Source organism: Carcharhinus amblyrhynchos, chromosome 4 (assembly GCF_965287045.1).
Source record: "Carcharhinus amblyrhynchos chromosome 4, sCarAmb.v2.hapA, whole genome shotgun sequence".
NCBI lineage: Eukaryota > Metazoa > Chordata > Chondrichthyes > Carcharhiniformes > Carcharhinidae > Carcharhinus > Carcharhinus amblyrhynchos.
In genome coordinates this window covers 115,954,520-115,979,521 of record NC_137327.1, presented here as the reverse complement: position 1 = coordinate 115,979,521, position 25,002 = coordinate 115,954,520, and the positions used below count along the sequence as shown (strand labels likewise).

The window sequence follows — 25,002 nt, the reverse complement described above, 5'->3', positions numbered from 1 at the left end:
TGTCATGCCTCTCGTAATCTTGTAGACTTCTATCAGGTATTCCCATCCTATTCATGCATTTGTCCAGCAGCCCCTTAACGCTCACTCGTATCTGCTTCCACTACCTCTCCCGGCAGCAGGATCCAGGCAACCACCCCCTCTGTGCAAAAAACTTGCCTCTTACACCTCCTTTAAACATTGCTCCTCAGACCTTAAACCTATGCCCCCTAGTAATTGACTCTTCCACCCTGGGAAAAAGCTGCTGACTGTCCACTCTGTCCATGCCCCTCTATTCCAGGCAACATCCTGGTTAATCTTTTTTGTATCCTCTCCAAAACCTCCACAGCCTTCTGGTACTGTGGCGACCAGAATTGAACACTATATTCCAAGTGTGGCCTAACTAAGTTCTATAAAGCTGCAATATGACTTGCCAATTTTTAAACTCAGTGCCCTGGCTGATGAAGGCAAACATGCCATATGCCTTCTTCACTACCTTCTCCACCTGCTTTGCCACTTTCAGTGACTTGTGTACCTGTACCCCCAGATCCCTCTGTGTTTCAATACTCCTCAGCATTCTGCCATTTACTGTATATTTCCTATCTGTATTAAACCTTCCAACATGCATTACCTCCTCAAGGTGTTGCTGACTGTCCCAGTGTCTGCTTTCACAATCTCCTCAAGGTGATAATGAGTACCAGGCCTAATGAACTTCTCTCAAACTCTCAATTCCTTTGACAGCACCTTCCAAGCCTGCAACCTCAGCAAGGACAAGGGCAGCAGATACCTGGGAACACCACCATCTGGAGACTCCCCTCCAAGTCACTCACCATCCTGACTTGGCAATATATTGGCCGTTCCTTAGGTGTCACTGGGTCAGAATCCTGGAAGTCCCTCCCTAACAGCACTGTAGGTGCACCTACACCACTTGGATTGCAGCAGTTCAAGAAGACAGCTCACCACCACCTTCTTAAGGGGTAATTAGGGATGGGCAATAACTGCTGTCCTAGCCAGTGATATCCACATCCTGTGAATAAAAGAAAATCCTAAAATAGAGATGGGATTACTTATCTGGAGAACTGGAGATGTGAGTTGGGATATTGCTCCACATTTGCTGTGGGCGTAAACAGTGATGATATCAATGGTAAGATAAATGGCAAAATGTTGCCAGATGAGAGAAACGCGCTGTCCATTGGGAAGATTTCCTAGAGCAATTATCCTTGTCATCTGCCAAAGAGGTAATAGGGCTTCTGCCATGAAATGTTAGGAATCTCATTTGCATCCATTATAATATCAATAGCAGGCCTTTCGACAGCAACCCTCTCTCAGTGTTAATTCACCCCTGGCAGTATGATTCACAAAGCTCTCCAAAAGCAGTGGCACAGTGGTTAGCACTGCAGCCTCCAGCACCAGTGGCCCGGGCTCAATTCCTGGCTTGGGTCACTGTCTTTGTGGAGTCTGCACATTCTTGCCGTGTCTGCATGGGTTTCCTCCTGGTGCTCCAGTTTCCTCCCACAGTCCGTAAGATGCGCTGGTTAGGTGGATTGGCCATGCTACATTCTCCCTCCCTGAAGAAATGTTAGAGTGTGGCGACTAAGGGATTTTTACAGTAACTTCATTGCAAGCCCACTTGTGACACTAATAAATAAACTTTCAACTGAAAATGGAGAACTTGCCAGCTCACTTCCGAGCGGAGTTTTGTCACAGGCTACCAATGACTATCACAGGAGTGAGTGCACCTGAGAGGTCGAGGGAGGAGGGTGAAGCTGACTGTGGGACTTGCAATTGGGGGGGTGCACCTGGTGGGGGAATGAGGGAGGACGCAAGGGCTGTATGGCAGGGTGTGGGGGTGGGGGGGAATGAGGCATTGGATTTGGTCTACAATGTTGGGGGAAGTGCATCAGCAGGGATTGGGGAGGGTGGGTTGGTCAAAGGGGTAATGACCAATTCTGGAGAAGGGGAACACTAGGAGTCAGTGTTTAAGAATAAGGGGTCTCTTATTTAAGACGGAGATGAGGAGAATATTTTTCTCTTGGCAGGGAGGGAATCTCTGGAATTATCTTTCGCCAAAGGCAGAGAAAACAGAGTCTCTGAATATTTTTAAGGCAGAGAAAGATAGATCTTTGATTAACAAGGGGATGAAAGGTCATGGGGGGGTTGGCAGCAATGGGATTGAGGTTATAGTCAGATCAACCAGGATGTTATTGAATGGAGGAGCAGGCTCAAGAGGCCGAGTGGTCTTACTCCTACTCCTAAATGATCTGCTTCTCTGATCCGGGGGAGGATGGGAAGCTGGCCAATGGGAGGAGGCTGGCATGGATCAGAGAAGCTGGGCTGAATGGCCTGTTTGTGTTGTGTAAATTTTATATGGGGGGCAGGGCAGATGAAAAACTTCTTGGGGCAATAAACGTCAGCGATGCCAACATCCTCGTTCTGGGATGTTGTGGGCAGCGTTGGAATTCAACTGTATTTGATACAGCACATTAGTGCCCACATTAGGGTGGCATGGTGGCACACTGGTTAGCACTGCTGCCTCACAGCTCCAGAGACCTGGCCTTGGGTCACTGTCTGTGTGGAGTTTGCATGTTCTCCCGTGCCTGCGTAAGTTTCCTCCCACAGTCCAAAAGACGTGCGGATTAGGTGGATTGGTCGTGCTAAATTTTCCCTCAGTATCCTGAGAGCTGTAAATGAGGGGGATTAGTGGGATAAATAATGGGGCTATGGTGTTGGGCCTCTGTAAGATGTGCTGTTGGAGAGTTGCTGCAGGCTTCATTGGCAGAATGGCCTCCTTTTGCACTGTAAGGATTCTTTGAAAGCCACTGAACCAAAGCAATCTGCCATGGAATAGGAGTGAATATTCTTCAATTCACCTTTAGCCAGGGAGTGCTGAGTGCACAGTCTATTATCAAAACTCCACAGTAATTGTCTCAGCCAGCTCCAAGAAAGTGAGTGTGCGGCTGCTTTCCCCCTGCCTGTGTCAGGGGAGAGGGTTTCTCTCTCTGTGTGTCAGGGGAGAGGGTTCTCTCTGTGTCCCCCTCACACAGAGACAGAAACCCTGTCAGAGGGAGAGAGTTTCTGTCTGTGTGAGGGGGAACGGGAAGATTTCTCTCTCTGTGAGGGGGAGAGGGTTTCTCTATGTATGAAGGGGCGAGGGTTTCTCTGTGTGAGGGAGTTTGCATGGTTTCCCTCTCTGAGGGGGTGAGGGTTTCTCTGTGAGTGAGGAGTTGATGCAGGACAGGATGAGGGTTTCTTTGTGTGAGGGTTTCTCTGTGTGAGGGAGTTTGAAGGGTTCTCTCTCTGTATCAAGGGTGAGGGTTTCTCTGTGTGTATATGTCAGCAAGTGAGGGTTTCTCTGTATGAGGGCATTTGGAGAGTCCCTGTGTCAGGGGGTGAAGGTCTCTGTGTGACGGGGGTGAGATTTTCTGTGTCAAGGAGTTTGGAGGGTTTCTCTCTGTGTCAGAAAGTGAGGGTTTCTCTGTGTGTGAGGGGGTGAAGGTTTCTGTGTGTGTGTTAGGGGTGAGAGTTTCTCTGTGTGAGGGAGTTTGGAGGGTTTCTCTCCCCCTATTCAGGGGGGTGAGGATTTCTCTGTGTGAGAGGGTGAGGATTCCTCTGTGAGGGAGTTTGCAGGGTTTTTCTCTTTCTCTGTGTCAGGGGGTGAGGGTCTGTTTCTCTGTCTGTGGTGAGGTTTTCTCTGTGTCAGGCTCTCTTTGTGTGAGGGGGTTTGGGGGGGGGGTTTCTGTCTCTGTGAGGGGGTGAGGATTTCTCTGTGTGTGTGTGTGAGGGGGTTTGGGAAGTTTCTCTCTCTGTGTGTCGGGGTGAGGGTTTTTCTGTGTCAGGGTCTCTCTGTGTGAGGGGGTGATGGTTTCTCTCTGTGTGTCAGGGGTGAGGGTCTTTCTATGTCGGGGTGAGGGTTGCTCTGTGTCAGGGTCTCTCTGTGTGAGGGGGTGATGGTTTCTCTCTGTGTGTCAGGGGTGAGGGTCTTTCTGTGTCGGGGTGAGGGTTGCTCTGTGTCAGGGTCTCTCTGTGTGAGGGGGTTTGGGAAGTTTCTCTGTGTGTCAGGGGTGAGGGTTTCTCTGTCAGGGTCTCTGTGTGAGGAGATGATGGTTTCTCTGTGACAGGGTCTCTCTGTGTGAGGGGGTGAGGATTTCTCTGTGTCAGGGCCTGTCTGTGTGAGAGGGTGAGGGTCTCTCTCTGTGTGTCAGGGGGTGCGGGTCTCTGTGTTGGGGTGAGGGTTTCTGTGTGTCAGGGTCTCTGTCTGAGGGGGTGAGGATTTCTCTGTGACAGGGTCTCTCTGTGTGAGGGGGTGAGGATTTCTCTGTGTCAGGGTCTGTCTGTGTGAGGGGGTGAAGGTGTCTCTCTGTGTGAGGGGGTGAGGATGTCTCTGTGTCAGGGTCTGTCTGTGTGAAGGGGTGAAGGTCTCTCTCTGTGTGAAGGGGTGAGGATTTCTGTGTGAGAGGGTGAGGATTTCTCTGTGTCAGGGGATGAAGGTCTCTATGTATCAGGGTCTCTGTGTGAGGGGGTTTGCAGGGTTGTTTGTGTTGTACTTGCTGCTGCCTCTCCATTGCTGCAAACAGGCAGAGAGGGAGGGGGTTTGAGTGATTGAGAGTTCCGCTGCTTCTCTCTAACCAATGCTGAGCTCAGTGTCAGCCCGGCACAGACGGAAAAGGAAGGAGAATTTGTGCAACCTTTTCCTCTCCAGCCGCGGATGTGGGCGAGTCCCCGGGACTGTCCGAGACTCAGCGCAGCCCAGGGAGCTGCCCCCGGCCGCCAGCCCCTTCCCCAAGGCTGAGAGCCCCCTCTCCTCGGCACAGAGCCCCTTCCCCCCAGCAGAGAGGCCCTCGTCCTGGCACCGAGCCCATTCCCCTGGCAGAGTCCATTCCCTCCCCGGCACAGAGTCCCTTTCCCCGGCGCAGAGCCCCCTCCCCAGGGCACAGAGACCCTTCCTCCCCCCCCCCCACGGCACTGAGCTCCTTCCACTCCCCCACGGCACAGAGCCCCTTCCCCCCCCCCCCAGCTACCAACCTCATCCCCCCAGCTAGCAGCCCTTTCCCCCCAGCTACCAGCCCTTTCCCCCCAGCTACCAGCCCTTTCCACCCCCTGCACAGAGCCCCTCCCCTCCTCCCAGCTACTAGCCCCTTCCCTAAGGCTCAGATCCCCTTCCTGAGGCACTGAGCCCCTTTCCCCCTCAAGCCTGCAGCCCCTCCCTGGTCCGCAGCGCTCTTCCTTCCCCCCCCCCTCCCCCAAACTGCAGCACCCACCCCCTCACCCCCCTGGTCAGCAGCCTCCACACACCACCACCACCCCCCCCGCCCCGTCTGCAGCCCCTCCCCTCTGGCCCATAGCCTCTCCCCCCCCCCCCCCCCCCGGCCCACAGCCCTTTTCCCTTGACCCACAGCCCCTTCTCTTCCCCCCCGCAGAGCTGCAGCCCCCTCTAACCCCCCCCCCCCCGAGACCTGCAGCCCCTTCTAACCCCCCCCTACCCATAGCCCCTTTTTCCCCCCCCGGCCCACATCCCCTTCTCACTTCCCCACAGCCCCTCTCAGCCCCCCGGCCCGCAGCCCCTTCCCCCGGCTCAGTCCCGCAATGACTCCCGCGGAACAGAATGTGACTTGGCTCATCTCCCTTGGGGTGCTGGATTCCCCCAAAAAGACCATCTCTGATCCGGAAGAGTTCCTCAAGACGGCACTTCGGGATGGACTTGTCCTCTGCAAACTGATGGAGCGCCTAGTGCCTGGTTCCTTGGAGAAGGTAAGGTCCCTGTGGAGGGGAAGAGGGTCCCAGACCCCACAGCGGGGGTCCCACTGGGCAGGGTCTGCATTTCAGAGAATATTTGCAGCTCCCGCTCCCTGAGAACTGGTTAATTGGAGATGTTTACATCTGCTGTCTTGTTGCTCGATAGCTGGGGTGCTGAAAGATGAAAGATAAATATGTTGCATGCAACCCCTAATAAAGGAGTCGGGGCTTCTGGATCATGCACAGGTTTTGGAAAATTACCAGGAAAGAAGCACAAATATCAATTCTGTTTTTCTGAGCAAACTCTGAACTGAGGCAGAATACTTGTTCTTTATTGCTCTGGGCAAGACAAAATGAAGTTTTATCTTAAATGATATCAAACAGGGGAAATGGCAGATTGAGGGTAACGTTTTAATTTTAATTTCTGGTAGTTACTAAATGTCAGTTCAACCTAAACCACAGACCGAAGAGCTGCAATGCTTTCCGGATCAGAGCGTGTGCACACGGTCACGACATGTACACTTGGTCAGGATGTGTGCATCAGATCATGGAATATGCTCCAGATCAGCATGTATACTTGGTCACAGCCAGTGCACTGGGCCGTGATGTCTAATCCAGTTCTTAGAATGTGTCCAGGGTTATGGCATAAGTCCTAGGTTATAGCATGTGCTCCAGGTCATGGTGTGTGCTCTGGGACATGAAATGCTGCTCCTGGGTCGTGGTGTGCACACCGGGCAGTGGCGTGCGCCACAGGCTGCGGGCCACGGCTTGTTTCAATTCTTGACTGATGATGTGGATCTACAGCAAATGTTTCAAGGAGCTGCTCTGATACTCCCACTATTCACCAAACACTCAGCCCTGTTTCTGTTTCTATTTGTTATTAATTCATCTGTTTTATTTTCTGGGGCCTGAAGGTTTGAAAAAGGTTGTTCTAAGCACTACCATCTTGTTGTTTGATGAAAGAAAGAACTTGCATTTATGTAACACCTTTCACCATCTCAGGATGTCACAAAGCGCTTTCCAGTTAATGAAATATCTGTGAAGTCCAGTCACTGTTGTAGTTAGGAAATGCAGCACACATCAAGAGCCCACACACAGGTGGTGTGATAACTAATATCGGCCGGGTCACCTGTTCTTTTTGAAGGTAGAACCAGGGGAACCTTTACATTCACTGAGAGTAATGTTTAACATCTCACTCGGCAACAGCACCTCTTCTGTGCTACCTCAGAATGTCAGCTCTGGCGTGGGACTTGAACCTACAACATTGTGATTCAGAGGTGAGAGTGCTACCCACTGAGCCATGGCTGACATCCATAAAAATCCTGAGTCAGAACAGCAAGACCCATTGTTATCAACAATTTAAACTGTATGTAAAAGATAGGACCATCAGTTAAAGATTTCTCTGTAGGCTGGGAGCTTCTGGCATACGCAGTTAAATCGCCTATAAAAACAAAAGCTTGGGAAACTTTTTTTAATCTAATTTTTGAAGCTTGAATAGAAGGAAGCCACTCAGCCCATCGGATCTGTGGGAGTGCATGTTCCCCAGTTAGAATTACCAACTCAAATCCCAGATTCCATCATAATCTTTCCATTCCCTCTTGAGTGACTGTCCTTCACACAATCACAGAATTGCTGTGGTGCAGAAGGAGACCATTTGGCCCATCATGTCGGCACTGGCCCGCTAAATGAGCGTCATGACCTAGTGCCATTCATCTACATTTTCCCCATATGTTGTTTCCATTCAAATAATCATCGAATGCCCTGTCAAATGCCTCGATTGAACCTGCCTCCACCACACTCCCAGGCTGTGCATTCCAGACCTGAACCATTCGATGTGTGGATAAGGTTTTTCTCACATCACATTTGCTTCTTTCGCAAATCAGGTTAAATCTATGCCCTCTCATTCTCAATCCTTTTACGAGTGAGAACGGTTTCTATCTACTCTGTCCAGCCTCCTCATGATTTTGAACATTTCTATCAAATTTCCTTTTAGCCTTCTCTCCAAGGAGGACAGTTCCAACTTCTCCAATATATCCTCATAACTGAAGTTTCTCATCCCGAGAACCATTCTTGTAAACCTCTTCTGCACTCTCTCCAATGCGTTCACATCCTTCCGATAATGTAGCACCGAGAACTGTACACAATATTCTACCAGGTATTTAACTGGTGTCTTTATAAGTTCAGCATAACCTCCTTGCACTTGTATCCTGTGCCCCTATTAATAAAGCCCAGGATACTATATACTTTATTAGCTGCTTTCTCCACCTGTCTGCCACCTTCAATGGTCTCTGCACAGATACACCCAGCTCCCTCTGTTCCTGTCCCCTTTAAGAATTTTACCCCTTATTTTGTATTGTCTCTCCATCTTCTTCCTTCCAAAATGTATTACCTCACACTTCTCTGCACTGAATCTCACCTGCCATCTATCTGCCCACTCTCCCAAATTGTCCACATCTTTTTGAAGTTCTACACTGTTTTCCTCACAGTTTACAATGCTTTGAAGTATGTGTCATCCACAAGCTTTGAAACTGTCCGCTGCACACCAAGATCTAAATAATTAATATATATCATGAAAAGCAAGAGTCCCAATATCAACCCCGGGTGAACTCCACTGTAAACCTTCCTCCAGCCTGAAAAATATCCATTGACCATTACTTCTGCTTTATAATATTGAACCAATTTTGCATCCATGTTGCTACTGTTTCTTTTATTCCATGAGCTATAACTTTTCTCACCAGACTGTTGTGTGGCACTGTATTACATGCCTTCTGAATGTCCATTTACATCACAGCAACAGCATTGCCCTCATCAGAAATTGGCTCCTGGTCTGGCTTGCCTCAAATGTCACCCATCAATATCTTTGTAACCTCCTCCAGCCTCACAACCATCTCTCATCCCTAATTCTAGCCTCTTAATATCCTCAGTTTTAATTGCTGTACCACTGACAGCCATGCGTTCAGTAGCCAGAGCTCTAAGCGCAAGAATTCACTCCCTAAACCTCTCCAAGTCTCGTTTTATAGATGCTCCTCAAAATTTACATCATTGACAATGCTTTTGAATACCTGCTGTAATATCATCTCATATGACTCAGTGTCAATTTTTATTTGATAATTCTCCTTGAGATGTGTTACTATCTTGAAGGGTCTATATAAAGGCAAGTTATTCTGTACTAAATTAGGTGAAAGTTATATTTATGATTCAGCCATCATTTCTGACATGTAAGTTTGAGTGATTCAGTGTTCTATCAGAAACTTTAAAAGGATTAGCTACAGTCTAGAACTTCCAGCAACAAGAGGGAAGGAATATAGTTAGCTGTAGTTTCAAATGCAACACCAAAAAATAACCAAAATTGTGTTATGATCATCCACAACTTGTTTTTTTTATTTTTTCCTGGGATGAAAGCTTCACTGTCAAGGCCAGCATATGTTGCCTGTCCTCAATTGTGCCTATACTGAGTATACAAAAGCTTGCTGGGCTTTTTCAGAGGCAGCCACATTGCTGTGTGTCTGGAGTCACATTGTGTCAGCCAGACCAGATAAGGATGGCAGATTTCCTTCCTGAAAAGGCAGTGAGCCCAGATGGGCTTTTGTAACAATTGGTCACCATTACTAAAACCAGATTTATATTCCAAATTTGTTAATTGAATTCAGGTTCCACTAGTTGCCATGGTGGGATTTGAATCCACACTCACAGCAATTACCTCGAGCATCTGGATTACTTGTTCAGTGAAATTACGCTCCATCGCCTATTCCCCAGAATAAGGTAATGTAAAGGGAGCGTAGGCTAATGCAGTCGATCGCTTGATAAGTGCGAGTAGGATTTTGTAATAAAAACTTGGTTATTAATGGTAACTGATGTAATGAGGAAGTTATCTTTCCTCTATTAATATTTTATGTTGTTGAAATGCTGAGGCCTTTTGCTTTTTGAAAAGGATAATCTGAAGAAAGCAATAACAGGAAGCATTACCTGGATCATTTTCCTTGAGAACAGCAGTTGTTACCAGGATGTGCACAAGTTTCAAGATTCTTAAGTGCCAACTTGGAGTAATAAAATCCTTTTAATGCAGCAAAGTGCCTTCAGTGTAGAAAAACATGTCAGAGTAGTTCACAAGGTGCAGAACATGCAATACGAAACAATAATCAACAGTGAGCCAAGGGGAGAAGTAGCGGAGACTTTGTCACCATCACTGTCAAAGCTGTGACTATTAAAGACCCGGGCACTGCAGCTATTGAGGGTTTCGGAAAGGGGATTCCAGCCTTAGGCGGCTGAAGGCACAACTCCTAATGAGAAGAAAGATATGCTAGAGTCATTGAGGTTTACAGCATGGAAACAGGCCCTTTGGCCCAACTTGTTCATGCCGCTTTTGTTTTTGACCTCTAAGCTAGTCCCAATTGCCTGCATTTGGCCCATATCCTTCTATACCCATCTTACTCATGTAACTGCCTAAATGCTTTTTAAAAGACAAAATTGTATCCGCCTCTACTACGACCTCTGGCCACTTGTTCCAGATACTCATCACCCTGTGTGTGAAAAAATTGCCCCTCTGGACCCTTTTGTATCTCTCCCCTTAAATCTATGTCCTCTAGTTTTAGACTCCCCTACCTTTGGGGAAAAGATATTGGCTCTCTAGCTGGCCTATGCCCCTCATTATTTTGTGGATCTCTATGAGATCACCGCTAAGCATGGTGGCACAGCGCCAGGGACTTGGGTTTGATTCCCGGTTTGGGTCACTGTCTGTATGGAGTTTGCACGTTCTCCCTGTGTTCTGTGTGGGTTTCCTCCAGGTGCTCCGGTTTCTTCCCACATTCTGAAAGACGTGCTGGTTAAATGCATCGACCCGACCAGGCGATTAGGGGAGTTTCACTGTAACTTCATTACAGTGTTAATGTAAACCTTACTTGTGACTAATGAGTAAACTTTAACTTTAACTTTAACCCTTCTGGGCTCCAGAGAAAAAGATCCCAGTCTATCTAGCCTCTCCTTAAAACTCAAACCATCAAGTCGTGGTAGCATCCTAATAAATCTTTTCTCCACGCTTTCTAGTTTAATAATATCCTTTCTATAATAGAGTGACTAGAACTGTACACAGTATTCCAAGTGTGGCCTTACCAATGTCTTGTACAACTTCAACAAGACTTCCCAACTTCTATATTCAGTGTTCTGACCAATGAAACCAAGCATGCTGAATGCCTTCTTCACCACTCTGTCCACCTTTGACTCCACTTTCAAGGAGCTATGAACCCGTGCACCTAGATCTCTTTATTCTAAAACTCTCCCTAAAACCCTACCATTAACTGAGTAAGTCCTGCCCTGGCTCAATCAATCAAAATGCATCACCACACATTTATCAAAATTAAATTCCATCTGCCATTCGTCAGCCCACTGGCCCAATTGATCAAGATCCCGTTGCAATCCGAGATAGCCTTCTTCATTGTCCATTATGCCACCAATCTTGGTGTCATTTGCAAACTAACTATGCCTCCTAAATTCCCATCCATACCATTAATATAACTGACAAGCAACAGTGGACCCAACACCGTTGGACGCGGTGGGCTTGAGAAAGAGTTTTTGGAATGCTGCCGAGATAGTTTCCTTGAACAGTGTGTGCTGGAGCTGACGAGGGAGCGAGCTATCTTAGATCTGGTGTTATGTAATGAGGCAGGTAGAATTAGGGACCTTGTTGTGAGGGATCCTCTTGGGAAGAGTGATCATTGGATGGTTGAGTTTTTGATGCTGATGGAAGATGAGAAAGTAGGATCCCGGACCTGTGTCCTCTGTTTGAACAAAGGGGAGTACGATAGGATGAGAGAGGAATTGGCAAATGTAGATTGGGGGTGCAGATTGGTCGGTAGGACTGCTGAGGAACAGTGGAGGATCTTTAAAGAGATCTTTCTTAGTGCTCAGCAGAAATTTATTCCAATTGTAAGGAAGGATCGTAGGAGAAGGGATAATCAGCCGTGGTTAACGAAGGAAATAAAGGAGAGTATTAAATTAAAAGCTGACGCCTTTAGAGTGGCTAAAAGTAGTGGGCGAGTAGAGGATTGGGAGAGGTTTAAAAATCAACAAAGAATGATGAAGAAGTTGATAAAGAAAGGAAGGATAGACTATGAAGCTAAACTAGCGCTAAATATAAAAAAGGATAGTAAGAGTTTTTATAAATATATAAAGAGGAGGAGGCTGGCTAGGGTGAATGTTGGACCCTTAGAGGATGAGAGGGGGGATTTAGTGGTGGGGGATGAGGAAATGGCTGAGGCCTTACATAGTTTTTTGCTTCGGTCTTCACGGAGGAGGACGCGAATAGTTTGCCAGGTATTAAAGATAGAAGGATGGTAGGAGTTGAGGGCCTGAATGTGATCACTGTCACTAGAGAGGTAGTGCACGATAGACTAGCGGGACTGATGGTGGACAAGTCCCCAGGACTGGATGGAATGCATCCCAGGGTTCTGAAGGAAACGGCAGAAGTGATAGTGGATGTCTTAGTGATTATTTTCCAAACCTCGCTGGATTCCGGGGAAGTGCCGGAAGATTGGAAAACAGCTAATGTTACGCCGCAGTTTAAAAAGGGTAGCAGGCAAAAGGCAGGGACTTATAGGTCGGTTAGTTTAACGTCTGTTGTAGGAAAAATGCTTGAATCCGTCATCAAAGAAGAAATAGCGAGGCACCTTGGAGAAGAATTGTTTGATAGAGCAGACGCAGCATGGATTCGTTAAGGGGAAGTCGGGTCTGACGAATTTATTGGAATTTTATGAGGATGTGTCTAGTGCGGTGGACGGAGGGGAACCGGTGGATGTGGTGTTTCTCGATTTTTCAGAAGGCGTTTGATAAGGTGCCGCACAAAAGGTTGTTACAGAAGGTTAGGGGGCATGGAGTTGGGGGTAAGTTGTTAGCGTGGATAGAGGATTGGCTGTCAAATAGGAGGCAGAGAGTAGATGTCAATAGGTGCTATTCGGATTGGCGGTTGATGACTAGTGGAGTGCCCCAGCGATCGGTGCTGGGGCCTCAGCTATTTACCATTTATATAGATGATCTGGAGGAGGGAGCTGAGTGTAGGGTGTCGAAATTTGCTGATGACACAAAGATAAGTGGAAAAGCAAATTGTGCGGAGGGTGTAGAAAGTCTGCAGAGGGATCTAGATAGGTTAAGCGAGTGGGCGAGGACCTGGCAGATGGAATACAATGTTGGCAAGTGTGAGGTTATCCACTTTGGCAGGAATAATAGTAGGAGGGACTATTATTTGAAGGGCGAAAAGCTGCAGCATGCTACTGTGCAGAGGGACCTGGGGGTCCTTGTGCATGAGTTGCAAAAACCCAGCCTACAGGTGCAGCAGGTGATCAGAAAGGCAAATGGGATGCTGGCCTTCATAGCGAGGGGGATTGAATATTAAAGTAGGGAGGTTTTGCTGCAACTGTACAGGGCACTGGTGAGGCCGCAGCTGGAGTACTGTGTGCAGTTTTGGTCGCCGCACTTATGCAAGGATATTTTGGCCTTGGAGGGAGTGCAGAGGAGGTTCACTAGGCTGATACCGGAGTTGAGGGGGTTGAACTATGAAGAGAGGCTGAATAGACTGGGCTTGTTCTCGTTGGAGTTTAGAAGGATGAGGGAGGATCTTATTGAAACATATAAGATGATGAAGGGGATGGATAAGGTAGAGGTTGAGAGGTTCTTCCCGCTCAGAAAGGACAGCAGGACTAGAGGGCACAGCCTCAAGATAAGAGGGGGGGACAGTTTAAAATGGAATTGAGGAGGAGCTTCTTCACTCAAAGGGTGGTGAATCTCTGGAATTCTCTGCCCATTGAAGTGGTGGAGGCTACCTCGCTAAATATATTTAAGATGCGGGTAGATAGGTTTTTGGTAGGCAAGGGGATTAAGGGTTATGGGGAAAAAGCGGGAAAGTGGAACTGAGCCATTTCAGATCAGCCATGATCTTATTGAATGGCGGGGCAGGCTCGAAGGGCTAGATGGCCTACTCCTGCTTCTATTTCTTATGTTCTTTATGTTCTTATGATCTCTGAGGCTGGTCATAGGCCTCTAGTTTGAAAGACAGCCCTCTACATGTCTTCTGTCATCAAGCCAATTTTATATCCAATTGGCTATCTCATCCTAGATCCTGTGAGATTTAATCATATGCAGCAACCTACCATGCAGTACCTTGACAAAGGCCTTGCTAAAGTCCATGTAGACAACGTCAAATACACTGCCCTCATCTATGTTCTTGGTTATCCCTTCAAAAAACTCAATCAAATTTGTGAGACATGATTTTCCACTCACAAAGCCATGCTGACCCTAATCATTCCCTGCCTCTCTAAATGACTGCAGATCCTGTCCCTCTAAATACCTCCTAACAATGTACCCACTTAACAACATAGAGACTGGATTAGAGGACTGGAGAACTGACGTGAAGGGTTATAGGTTCCAGAGATAGGTAGTGGGTATAGGGGGCTGAAAGAGATTACAGAGATAAGGAGGGTTGTTGCAGCTGGAAGAGATTAGAGATAGGGAGGGGATGTATGGGGCTGGAGGAGGTTACAGAGATAGGGAGGGATGTAGAGGCTCCAGGAGGTTACAGAAGTAGGGAGGGGGGGTGGTGGGGGGGGGGGGTGGAGGAGGTTACACAAAGAATGAAGGTTGTAGGAATAATAGGGCCCAGGTTGGGAGACGTTGTAGAAGTGAAATACCTCGACTTGGCGATTGGGCAGATGTGGGGTTGGAAACTTAGCATGGGTTGATTAAGGAACCAGGGCTTGCAAATAAAAAGAGATTTAAAAAAAGGGAGGTATTGGGGGTTTTGAGAAACGTTAAGATGGACAACTACCCAGGGCCAGATAGGGTCCGTCCCAAAATACTGAGAGAGGCGAGGGAAGTAATTGCTGAGGCCTTGACCAAAATCTTTGTATTCTGTTTATCCACGGGTGAGGTATCAGATGATTGGAGAGTAGCTAACATTGCTCCTCTGTTTAAGAAGGGCAGAAGAGATAATCTGGGAAATTACGGGCCTGTGGGCCTTACATTGGAGAAGATTCTTAGGTTTAGGATGCATAATGAAAGACAAAAGGCAGCATGGTTTTGTGAAGGGGAAGCTGTGTCTCATAAACCTGATTGAATTCTTCGAGGAAGTGACAAAATATTGACAAGGATAGGGCAGTGGATGGTGTATACATGGACTTTAGTGAAGCCTTCGATAAAGTTCCTCATGGCAGGCTGATACAGAAGGTGAAGTCGTATGGGATCCGAGGTGAGCTGGTAAGATGGATACAAAACTGGCTTGGGCATAGAAAGCAGAGAATAGCAGTGGGAGGATACTTTTCTAACTGGAGGCCTGTGACAAGCAGTGTTCCACAAGGATCAATGCTGGGGACTCTGTTGTTTGTAATATATATAAATGATGAGGGGGAAAATGTTGGTGGTCTGATCAGTAAATTTGCAGATGATACAAAAGTTTGGGGAATAGCACATAGTGAGGAGGATTGTTAGAGGAGACAGCAGAATATAAATCAGCTGGAGCTGGGCTGAAAGATGGCAGATAGAATTTGACACTGACAAATGTGAGGTGATATGCTTTGGAAGGTCTGTTGCAGAAGGGAAGTTTACAGTAAATGGTAGAGCCCTTAGAAATATTAGCATACAGAGGGCTTTAGGCGTGCAGATTCACAGTTCCCTGAAGGTGGCAACTTGAGTCGGGAAGGTGGCCAAGAAGGCGTATGGCGTGCTGGCCTTCATCGGTCGGGGCGTTGAGTATAGGAATTGGAAAATCATGTTGCAGCTGTATAAGACTTTGGTTAGGCTGCATTTGAAGTATTGTGTACAGTTCTGGTTGCCACACTACCGGAAGGTTGTTGATGCATTGGAAAGGGTGCAGAAGAGATTTACCAGAATGTTGCCTGATTTGGACCATGAAGAAAGGTTGAACAAACTTGGATTGTTTTGACTGGAGCGTTGGAGGGTGAGGAGGGACTTGATGGAGGTTTATAAGATCCATGACAGGCTTGGATAGAGTGGATAGTCAGAGTCTTTCTTCCAAGTTCGAAGGGTCAGTTACTTGGGGGCATAGGTTGAAAGTGAAAGGGAGAAAGTTTAAAAAAGATATAAGGGGCAAGTTTTTCACACAAAGTGTGGTGAATGCCTGGAATGTGCTGCTGGAGGAGGTGGTGGAAGCAGATTCTAGTATAATATCAAGAGGCCTCTGGATAGATTCATGAAGAGGCAGGGAATAGAGAGATATGGACCAAATGGAGGCAAGAAAATATCAGATTACAGAGACATTTGTGAGGGCACGGGCTTGATGGGCCGAAGACCCTGTTTCTGTGCAGTACTGTTCTTTGTTCTAAAATGTCTGGGTCATGGTGAGGCAATGGGCAGGAGATGGGTAAGATGCTCCTTTGGAGAGTCAGTGCAGATTTGATGGGCTAAATGTCCTTGTGCTGCACAGTTGAGATTCTGTGAAGCTTGGGGTTTTCTGAGGAGGAAGGTGTTGATGACTGTGGGAAAGGGAACTATTTAAATGACTTGCTCATACCTGAGAGTAAAAATTCTGACAACACCAGGTTTTAGTCCAACCGATTTAAACGCACAAGTTTTCGAGGTTTCCCTCTTCGTCAGGTGGATGGAGAGTTCTTGCCTCAGACAGAGCATATAAAGCACAGACAGTTTAGAGATTACTGATTAGAATGCGAATCTTTACACCTAACCTGCTGTTCAAGTCCTAAAGTGGCCAACAATGTGAGTGGAAGGAGCACTGATCACCTGAGAGAGCAGACTCAGTTTCGCATTCCCAATAGTGCAGCATTCTCACAGTGCGGTCACTGGTTATTGGATTATCTGCTTAAAATGGCATTTGAACCCCACCTTATGACTCAGAGGCAAGACCGACTGAGGCAGCTAAAAGTATAAGGATTGAGGGAAGATATCTGCTCTGGTGAGAAGGTGGAATATGCTTCATGGTGCTGCTGGCAGCTTCCTGTTCATTACCATTGTGTTCGTCTGACTTTCCATCAGCATTTGTTTGCACCTATTCTGTCGATCAAGCACTGTGTCAGAGACTCAACACCTTAAAATAAAACATTGTTGTTATGTTTTATATACATAAATAATTTGTGTACGTCAATAGAGAAATGTTACCAATTAATTTGAACTGCATTGCAACAATTGGAATCAATGGCTGCTATTCTGGTTGGCGGTTGGTGACTAGGGAGTGCCGCAGGGATCGGTGCTGGGGCCTCAACTGTTTACCATTTACGTAGATGTTCTGGAGGAGGGGGCTGAGTGTAGGATAATGAAATTTGCAGATGACACGAAGATGAGTGGGAAAGCAAACTGCGTGGAGGGTGTGGAAAGTCTGCAGGGAGATCTGGAAAGGCTGAGTGAGTGGGCGAGGACCTGGCAGATGGAGTATAATGTTAACAAGTGTGAGGTTATTCACTTTGGTAGAATTAATAGTAGGAGGGATTATTATTTAAAAGGCAAAAAGCTGCAGCATGCTACTGTGCAGAGGGACCTGGGGGTCCTTGTGCACGAATGGCAAAAACCCAGTCTGCAGGTGTAGCAGGCGATCAAGAAGGCGAATGGAATGTTGGCCTTTATAGCGAGGGGGATTGAATATAAAAGCAGGGAGGTCTTGCTGCAACTGTACAGGTTCCGGTGAGGCCACAGCTGGAGTACTGTGTGCAGTTTTGGTCGCTGCACTTGCGGAAGGATATATTGGCCTTGGAGGGAGTGCAGAGAAGGTTCACTAGGCTGATACCGGAGATGAGAGGGTTAGCCTATGAAGAGAGATTGAATAGACTGGGTCTGTACTCGTTGGAGTTTAGAAGGCTGAGGGGGGATCTTATAGAGACGTATAAGATAATGAAGGGGATAGATAGGGTAGAGGTAGAGAGGTTCTTCCCGCTTAGAAAGGATAGCAGGACTAGAGGGCACAGCCTCAAAATAAGAGGGGGGGACAGTTTAGATCGGAGTTGAGGAGGAACTTCTTCACTCAGAGGGTGGTGAATCTCTGGAATTTTCTGCCCGTTGAAGTGGTGGAGGCTACCTCGCTGATTATATTTAAGTCACGGGTAGATAGGTTTCTGATAGACAAGGGAATTAAGGGTTATGGGGAGAAAGCAGGAAAGTGGAACTGATCCACTTCAGATCAGCCATGATCTTATTGAATGGTGGGGCAGGCTCGAAGGGCTAGATGGCCTACTCCTGCTCCTATTTCTTATGTTATGTCCTTATGTTTAAGCAGGTAAAGAGGATACAAAAGATATTTACTGGAAAATGACTAAGAATGATAAAGTTCAGTTGTGTGGTGAGAGTAGAGTAGCTGGGGTTTGAAGAGAAGTTTTCAAAATGATGTGAGGTCCAGACAGTGGATTTGGAGAAACTGTTTCCAGTGGCTGAAGGATTGATGACAAGAGATTTGTTGAAGGTGATTAGCACAAGAACCAGAGGGAATGTGAGGAAAAACTTTTCACCAGCAACTAGTGCTTATTTTAGAATGTACTGCCTGATTGGTATGTTACAGATTCAATATAACTTTCAAAACAAAATTGGATTAATACTGGGAGGAAAAAGATTACAGGGCTACAAGAGAGGGAGTAAGGAGTGGGATTCACTGGATCACTCTTTGAAAGAGCCAGCACATCCTGCTGTCCTTTTTTGCTGTACTATTCTGTTTCTATGCTGGGCACAGAGTTAAATTGATTTGCAAAAGAAGGAAATGTGATGTGAAAAAAACATGTACACACAGCAAGTGGTTGGAGTCTGGATTACGCTGTCTAGAAGTGTGATGGAAGCAGGTACAGTCAGGACATTAGATGATTGTACAGGGAAAAGACGGAAATGGCATTACGTTGTGATGCTGGTTCGGAGAGCTGGTGCAGACATGATGGGCCAAATGACCTCCTTCTGCACTGTAACAGTTCTGTGATTGTGTTCTAATTAACAGGAGTGTAGAATTGGACACAGACCACACAGAGTCCTTCGTATCTCAGTCAGTTGTTGCAGGATAATCCTAAACTAATCCCATCGCTCCTCCATAGCTCAGTATTTTTTCTTTATTTATTTGTGGATAGACACATAAACCAGATTGCTAGTTTGAAACAAATTAAACAACTTGACCTACAGGCCAGAATCTGCTTTTATAAATATTCACGTTCATGCTGTGGCACAGTGTCAGCTCCCTTGCTAAGATATTGAGTTCAAATCCCCCACAAGAAATTTGAGCACACAGTCCAGGCTGACTCTCTGGTGCAGCACTGATGGCGTGCAACACTGTCAGAAGTGCTGCACGCTGTCTTTTGGATCAGATGGCACGATGACACAGTGGTTAACGCTACTGCCTCACGGCTCCAGTGACCTGAGTTCAATTCCGGCCTCAAGTGACTGTCTCTGCAGGGTTTGCACATTCTCACCATGCCTGTGTGGGTTTTGTCCAAGTGCTTCAGTTTCCTCCCACAGCCTAGTGATGTGCGAGTTAGGTTAATTGGCCATGCTAAATTGACCATTAACGTCAAGAGGATTAGTGAGGTAAATATGTAGGGTTATGGGAAATAGGTCCTGGGTGGGATCGTTGTTGGTACAGGCAGATGGGCTGAATAGCCTCCTCCTGCACTGTCAGGATTCTATAAAGGAGACGTTAAAACAAGGCACTATGTTTCATTGCAGTGTCGGTGTACACCTACTTCTGACTACTAAATCAACTTATTTTTACGCTGAATGTAAAAGCTCTATCTTGAAGAGGATCGAAGGGATTCTTCTCAGTGTCCTTATCAATACTCATCCCTCAACCAACAACACTGGAACAGATGACCCGTGGATTGGCACAGTTTTGTTTGTGGAACTTTGCTGTGCATAATTTGACAGCTGATTTTAAATGGCAGGACAATATACAGATTTTAATATCGTCTTTCACTAAAGACATGTAGCAGTCGGAGGTTTTAATGAAGTAAACAAGGACATGTGTGAGGGTGAGTTTGTTACTGTCGAGGATGAATGGGGCAAAGTTTCAGTCCAGATTAATTCACAAGTTCACCATCATGGGATATCCGTATGTTTCTAAACCATTTCCCCAGGCAGTTGTCTCATGATATTATCCTTCAGTCAGCTTAGTACTCTCTCTCACACACACACACACACACACACACACACACACGCAATCAAACTTGGTTTTAGCCATCTTTGCGAAGCACAAGTCTCTTTCTCTGTCCCCCTCCCTCCCAGTCTCCCTCCTAACAGCCCTGTGGATGTATCTTCTCCATAGACCCGGAATTCCCTCCCTAACATTACTGTTGGTGTACCCACACCACAGAACTGGAACTCCCTCCATAACAATACTGTGAGTATACCTACACCACAGAACTGGAACTCCCTCCCTAACAGCACTGTGTGTGTACCTACACCACAGAACTGGAACTCCCTCCCTAACAACACTGTGCGTGTACCTACGCCGCAGAACTGAACTCCCTCCATAACAGCTCTGTGAGTGTTCCTACACCGCAGAACTGGAACTCCCTCCCTAACAGCACTGTGCGTGTACCTATACCACAAGAACCGGAACTCTCTCCCTAACAGCACTGTGGGTATACCTACACCATAGAACTGGACTGCCATTGGTCTCGCCCATTACAACTCCCTGCCCCCACCCCTCTTCCCCTACCACTCACTATAAAATTGTGGTCAGGTAGGAACAGGTCATCTGGTGAATTTTCTGGATCCCCACCGCCTGCCAATGTGGTTGGGGGATTGTAAAATGTTACTTTAAGTGTCACAAGGTCACTGAATATTTATACAACTATTTGCTGCTCACAATCTGATTTTTGTTTTTACCTTGCTGCTTTTAAAATGCTAACTGGATGTTCTAAAGTTGAATATGGCTTTTAATTTTCACTGGTGAAGAAGTAGCAATAGTCAAACCCAGTGAGTGCAACATAACTACACACAACAGGCCACTGGGCTCACTTGGCCAATGTTTATGTTCCAGGCCTCCCATTTTTTTCATCTCACCTCATCAGCATCTCCTATTTCTTTCTCAGTCATGTATTTATTCAATTTCCCTTTCAACTTAATCTACACTGATCACTTCAATCACTCTGTGTGGGAGCGAGTTCCACATTCTCACCATTCTCTGGATAAAAAAAATTTCTTCTGAGTTCCTGACAGATCATTCACTAGAATTCTACCAGCTCGCCCGCCACAGATTCAGAGCAGGTGAGGGGCGGAGAACGGAAATGTCTTGACCTCAGGCGAGAATTGCTGATCTTGCTTGAGGAGGCTGTAAAATCCCACCCATTATCTTTTTTGATAGTCTCTGGTTCCAGACTCTAGCACAACAGGAAACATCTCTTTGTTTACCCTATCAAACATGTTCATCATTTTCAATGCCTCTATCAGATCGTTCCTCAGCCTCCTCTTTTCGAGAGAAAAATTAATTTAGTTCATCCAACAGCCAGACTTGAATATTACTGGAGAGATGTATTGCTGAAGTTTTTCATCTTGCACTCATCAGGACAAACACAGGAATACCAAATTTCAAACAATCACACAGTTTATATTACAGGAGAAAAAGGTGCTCATTGGGTGGATAGTAGTTTCTGATTGGCTGAGGCATTGTCATGGAGAAAATGATGGGAACCAAACGTTCTCCAACTTCCAGGTAATTCAAAAAGGATACAAGGCCCTTTGTTTTTGCACAGGTCCTAATGTATAAGTGAGTACACTAATAGCTATCTTGAATTGGTGGCAGTGTAATCAGTTGAGATCATAACATGGCTTATTTACACTCACTAGAAGCTACCTGCGTTCATGCATAGGAATCCATTCACTGCAAACAACAGGAATATGTCCAAACTTGTGCTTATTTTGCCTCTCTTTCAGTGATATTAAAGTCATAGAGGTTTACAGCATGAAAACAGACCCTTTGGCCCAACTTGCCCATGCACCCTTGGCCTGTATCCCTCTATACCTATCTTATCTATGTAACTGTCTAAATGCTTTTTAAAAGACAAATTTGTCTTCACTACTACCTTTGGCAGCTCGTTCCAGACATTCACCACCATCTGAGTGAAAAAAATGCCCCTCTGGATCCTTTTGTATCTCTCCCCTCTCACTTTAAACCTATGGCCTCTAGTTTTGGACTCCCCTACCTTTGGGAAAAGAAATTGACTATCTAGCTGATCTATGCCCCTCATTATTTTACAGACCTCTATAAGATCACTCCCCAGCCTCCTCCACTCAGTAGTCTCAGTCTCAGTCTATCCAGCCTCTCCCTTATAACTCAAACCATCAAGTCCTGGCAGCATCTTAGTAAATCTTTTCTGCACTCTTCCTAATTTAATAATACCATTTCTACAATAGGGTGACCAGATCTGTACACAATATTCCAAAAAGAAACTACAAATTCAATTTGTTAGTAAATAAGCACGTCACTTTCAAATAATTCTAATTCTGGTCCAACTTGAAGCAGGTTGTTTCTTCACATTAATTTAATTAACCTTTTTGTTATCCTGAAATGAGGAAATAAATGGAATCAACAATATCTTCCTGGTTTATCGTGCATTGAAAACATATCAAAACCAGAAACCTAATTATAGTAAAAGTGGATAAATCATTTGACCCCAAAATAAAAGAAGGCATTAATAAACTTGCAACGTGGATGTATAATTGGCAAATTAATTCCTATCTAGATAAGTGTGAGGAGTCTATTTTGGTTGGCAGAGTGAGGAGAAGACATAGCTCTGAATAAGATTCTAAATGTGGTGGAGGAATAGAGGCAGTTGAGGTACATAAGAACATAAGAAATAGGAGCAGGAGTAGGCCATCTAGCCCTTCGAGCCTGCCCCGCCATTCAATAAGATCATGGCTGATCTGTCGCTGCTCAGTTCCACTTTCCCGCCCTCTCCCCATAACCCTTAATCCCCTCTCTTATCAAAAACCCATCAACCCGCGTCTTAAAAATATTTAGCGAGGCAGCCTCCACCACTTCAACGGGCAGAGAATTCCAGAGATTCACCACCCTTTGAGTGAAGAAGTTCCTCCTCAACTTCGTTCTAAACCGCCCCCCCCCTTTATCTTGAGGCTGTGCCCCCTAGTCCTACTGTCCTTTCTGAGCGGGAAGAGTCTCTCCACCTCTATCCTATCCATCCCATTCATCATCTTATACGTCTCAATGAGATCTCCCCTCATTCTTCTAAACTCTAATGAGTACAAGCCTACTTCCAACCTAGTTCCAACATCCAACTGAATTCACATTGCAGTTCTTCCTTGCTGAACTTTAAGTTGGCAGAGTGAGCACATTACCAGGGTACCAAAGACAACAGCTAAGATCCGACCCTAGTGAGTCATGAGCATTTAAGGCCCAAGTGTGATTGTACAGGTACTGAAATCACAAGAAGTAGCTTAGTAAGATCATTTACAAAAAAGCAAACCAAACATTGGGGTTTCAGAAGGAAAGATTAAAAACAGGAAAGTGGGATTGAGTGGAACACAAGCACTGGCATAGATGAGGTGGGCTCACAGAACTATGTCTGTTTAGTAATCCCTTAAACTTTCTAAATGAGTCACTTGAAAACCAAAACTGCAAAATCTTTGCTGTAACACAGTCTGACAAATGTAATGATTGGAATCTTTAAATGGTAGTGTTGTGTATGAGGTATAATGTCTGACAAGGATGGGGGAATTCCACCCACAGCTCAATGAGTGTATTCATGTGATAGCAGTACCCCATAGACCCCTACTCCCTAGTCCATGCTGAGTCAGTCAGGATGTGGGTGGGTTGGATTAATTTTGGGTGGGGGGACTAAAATTGGGCTCAGATGTTTTGGGTTAGGGAAAGGTTGGCTTGGATTGCCACACCTGTGTCTGTGTAATGATGTTGCGAGAAGCAGGATTAGTGTTATGATGCCCATGAAGATCATGGGGGTTGTGGGGGGGTGCGGGGTCATCAATAAATCTTTCTGTGCACTTTGTGGAATAGAGCTTCATTTTTAAGGTGTCCAGATCACCAACAACTGTCCTGGTTCCCCATGCTGACACTATAGTTAAGAAAGCCCATCAACACCTCTACTTTCTCAGAAGACTAAGGAAATTTGGCATCTCAGCAACTTTTACAGATACACCATTAGAAAACATTTTTTCTGGTTGTATCACAGCTTGGTATGGCTCCTGCTCTGCCCAAGACAGCAAGGGACTACAAAAGGTCGTAAATCTAGCCCAATCCATCATGCAAACCAGCCTCCCATCCATTGACTCTGTCTACACTTCCTGCTGCCTCGGCAAAATAGCCAGCATAATTAAGGACCCCATGCACCCCAGACATTCTCTCTTCCATCTTCTTCCATGACGAAAAGGTACAAAAGTTTGAGGTCATGTACCAACCAACTCAAGAAGAGCTGCTTCTGTGCTGCTTTCAGACTTTGGAATGGACTTACCTTGCATTAAGTTGATCTTTTTCTACATCCTACCTATGACCGTAACACTACATTCTTCACCCTCTTGTTCCCTTCTCTATGAACGGTATGTTTTGTCTGTATAGCGCGCAAGAAACAATACTTTTCACTGTATGTTAGTATATGTGACAATAATAAATCAATCAAAGTATGAGCTGCCACATCAAGCAAGTGGAGGCTCGGCCAATGGGAAGCAACCAGTGAGAGTTCTAAAACCTGTAACTTTACCTGGACCGAAGTTGTAAGTCCCGAGGTAAAGACTACCTGACCGTAAGGCATGCTCTTTTCTTTTGGTGCCCAGTGAAGGGTGTTGGTGACGGGGAATTGGCACTTGGCTTAGTTACTACAACAAAGTTCAGTTGTCCAATGAAATTAGCATATCAAGGAAATGTATAATTGTCATTTGAATGAGGTGATTCTTTGAAGATTTGAGTGTTGATACAGGAGGAAAGTGAAGATTGATAACATTGCCTTCAGCAGCCTCACAAACAATGATTTCTCGAGGATCTTGAGTGTCTCAAAAATCTCATTCCCTATCTCTTTAACCAGCCCCACTACTACTATATGCAGGAACAGTAATCAATTAGGAAGGCAAATTGGCCTGTTAACCATTATGACAAGGTGGTTGGAATAAAAGAGTCCAGAACTCTTGCTGCAATTATATAGGGCTTTGGTGAAACCAAACCTGGAGTACAGTGTGCTAAATTGCTGACTGTAGGATTAGATCATTTCACAGTAGCTTCAAATTTCTTGTGATCTGTTGATATTTAATTTCCAGTGTCAGTGGAACATTGGCTTTGCTGGCTAAGCCAGCATTTATTGCCCACCCCTAACAGCCCATAGAAGGTGATGATGAGCTGTCTGCATGAAT

At 45.9% G+C, this 25,002-nt stretch overlaps 1 protein-coding gene across 4 annotated transcripts in view; it reads left to right on the top strand.

The window, feature by feature from the left end:
• The first annotated feature begins 5,487 nt into the window (after window positions 1-5,487).
• The window catches only part of arhgef6 (Rac/Cdc42 guanine nucleotide exchange factor (GEF) 6), a 149,599-nt gene continuing 130,084 nt past the window's right edge, over window positions 5,488-25,002 (top strand). For all 4 annotated transcript variants that reach the window (XM_080187785.1, XM_080187784.1, XM_080187783.1 and 1 more), the window contains exon 1: window positions 5,488-5,724. In XM_080187785.1, the coding sequence (XP_080043911.1) occupies window positions 5,560-5,724 (165 nt within the window). In that variant the 5' untranslated portion in view covers window positions 5,488-5,559. The remainder of the gene's footprint in view (window positions 5,725-25,002) is intronic.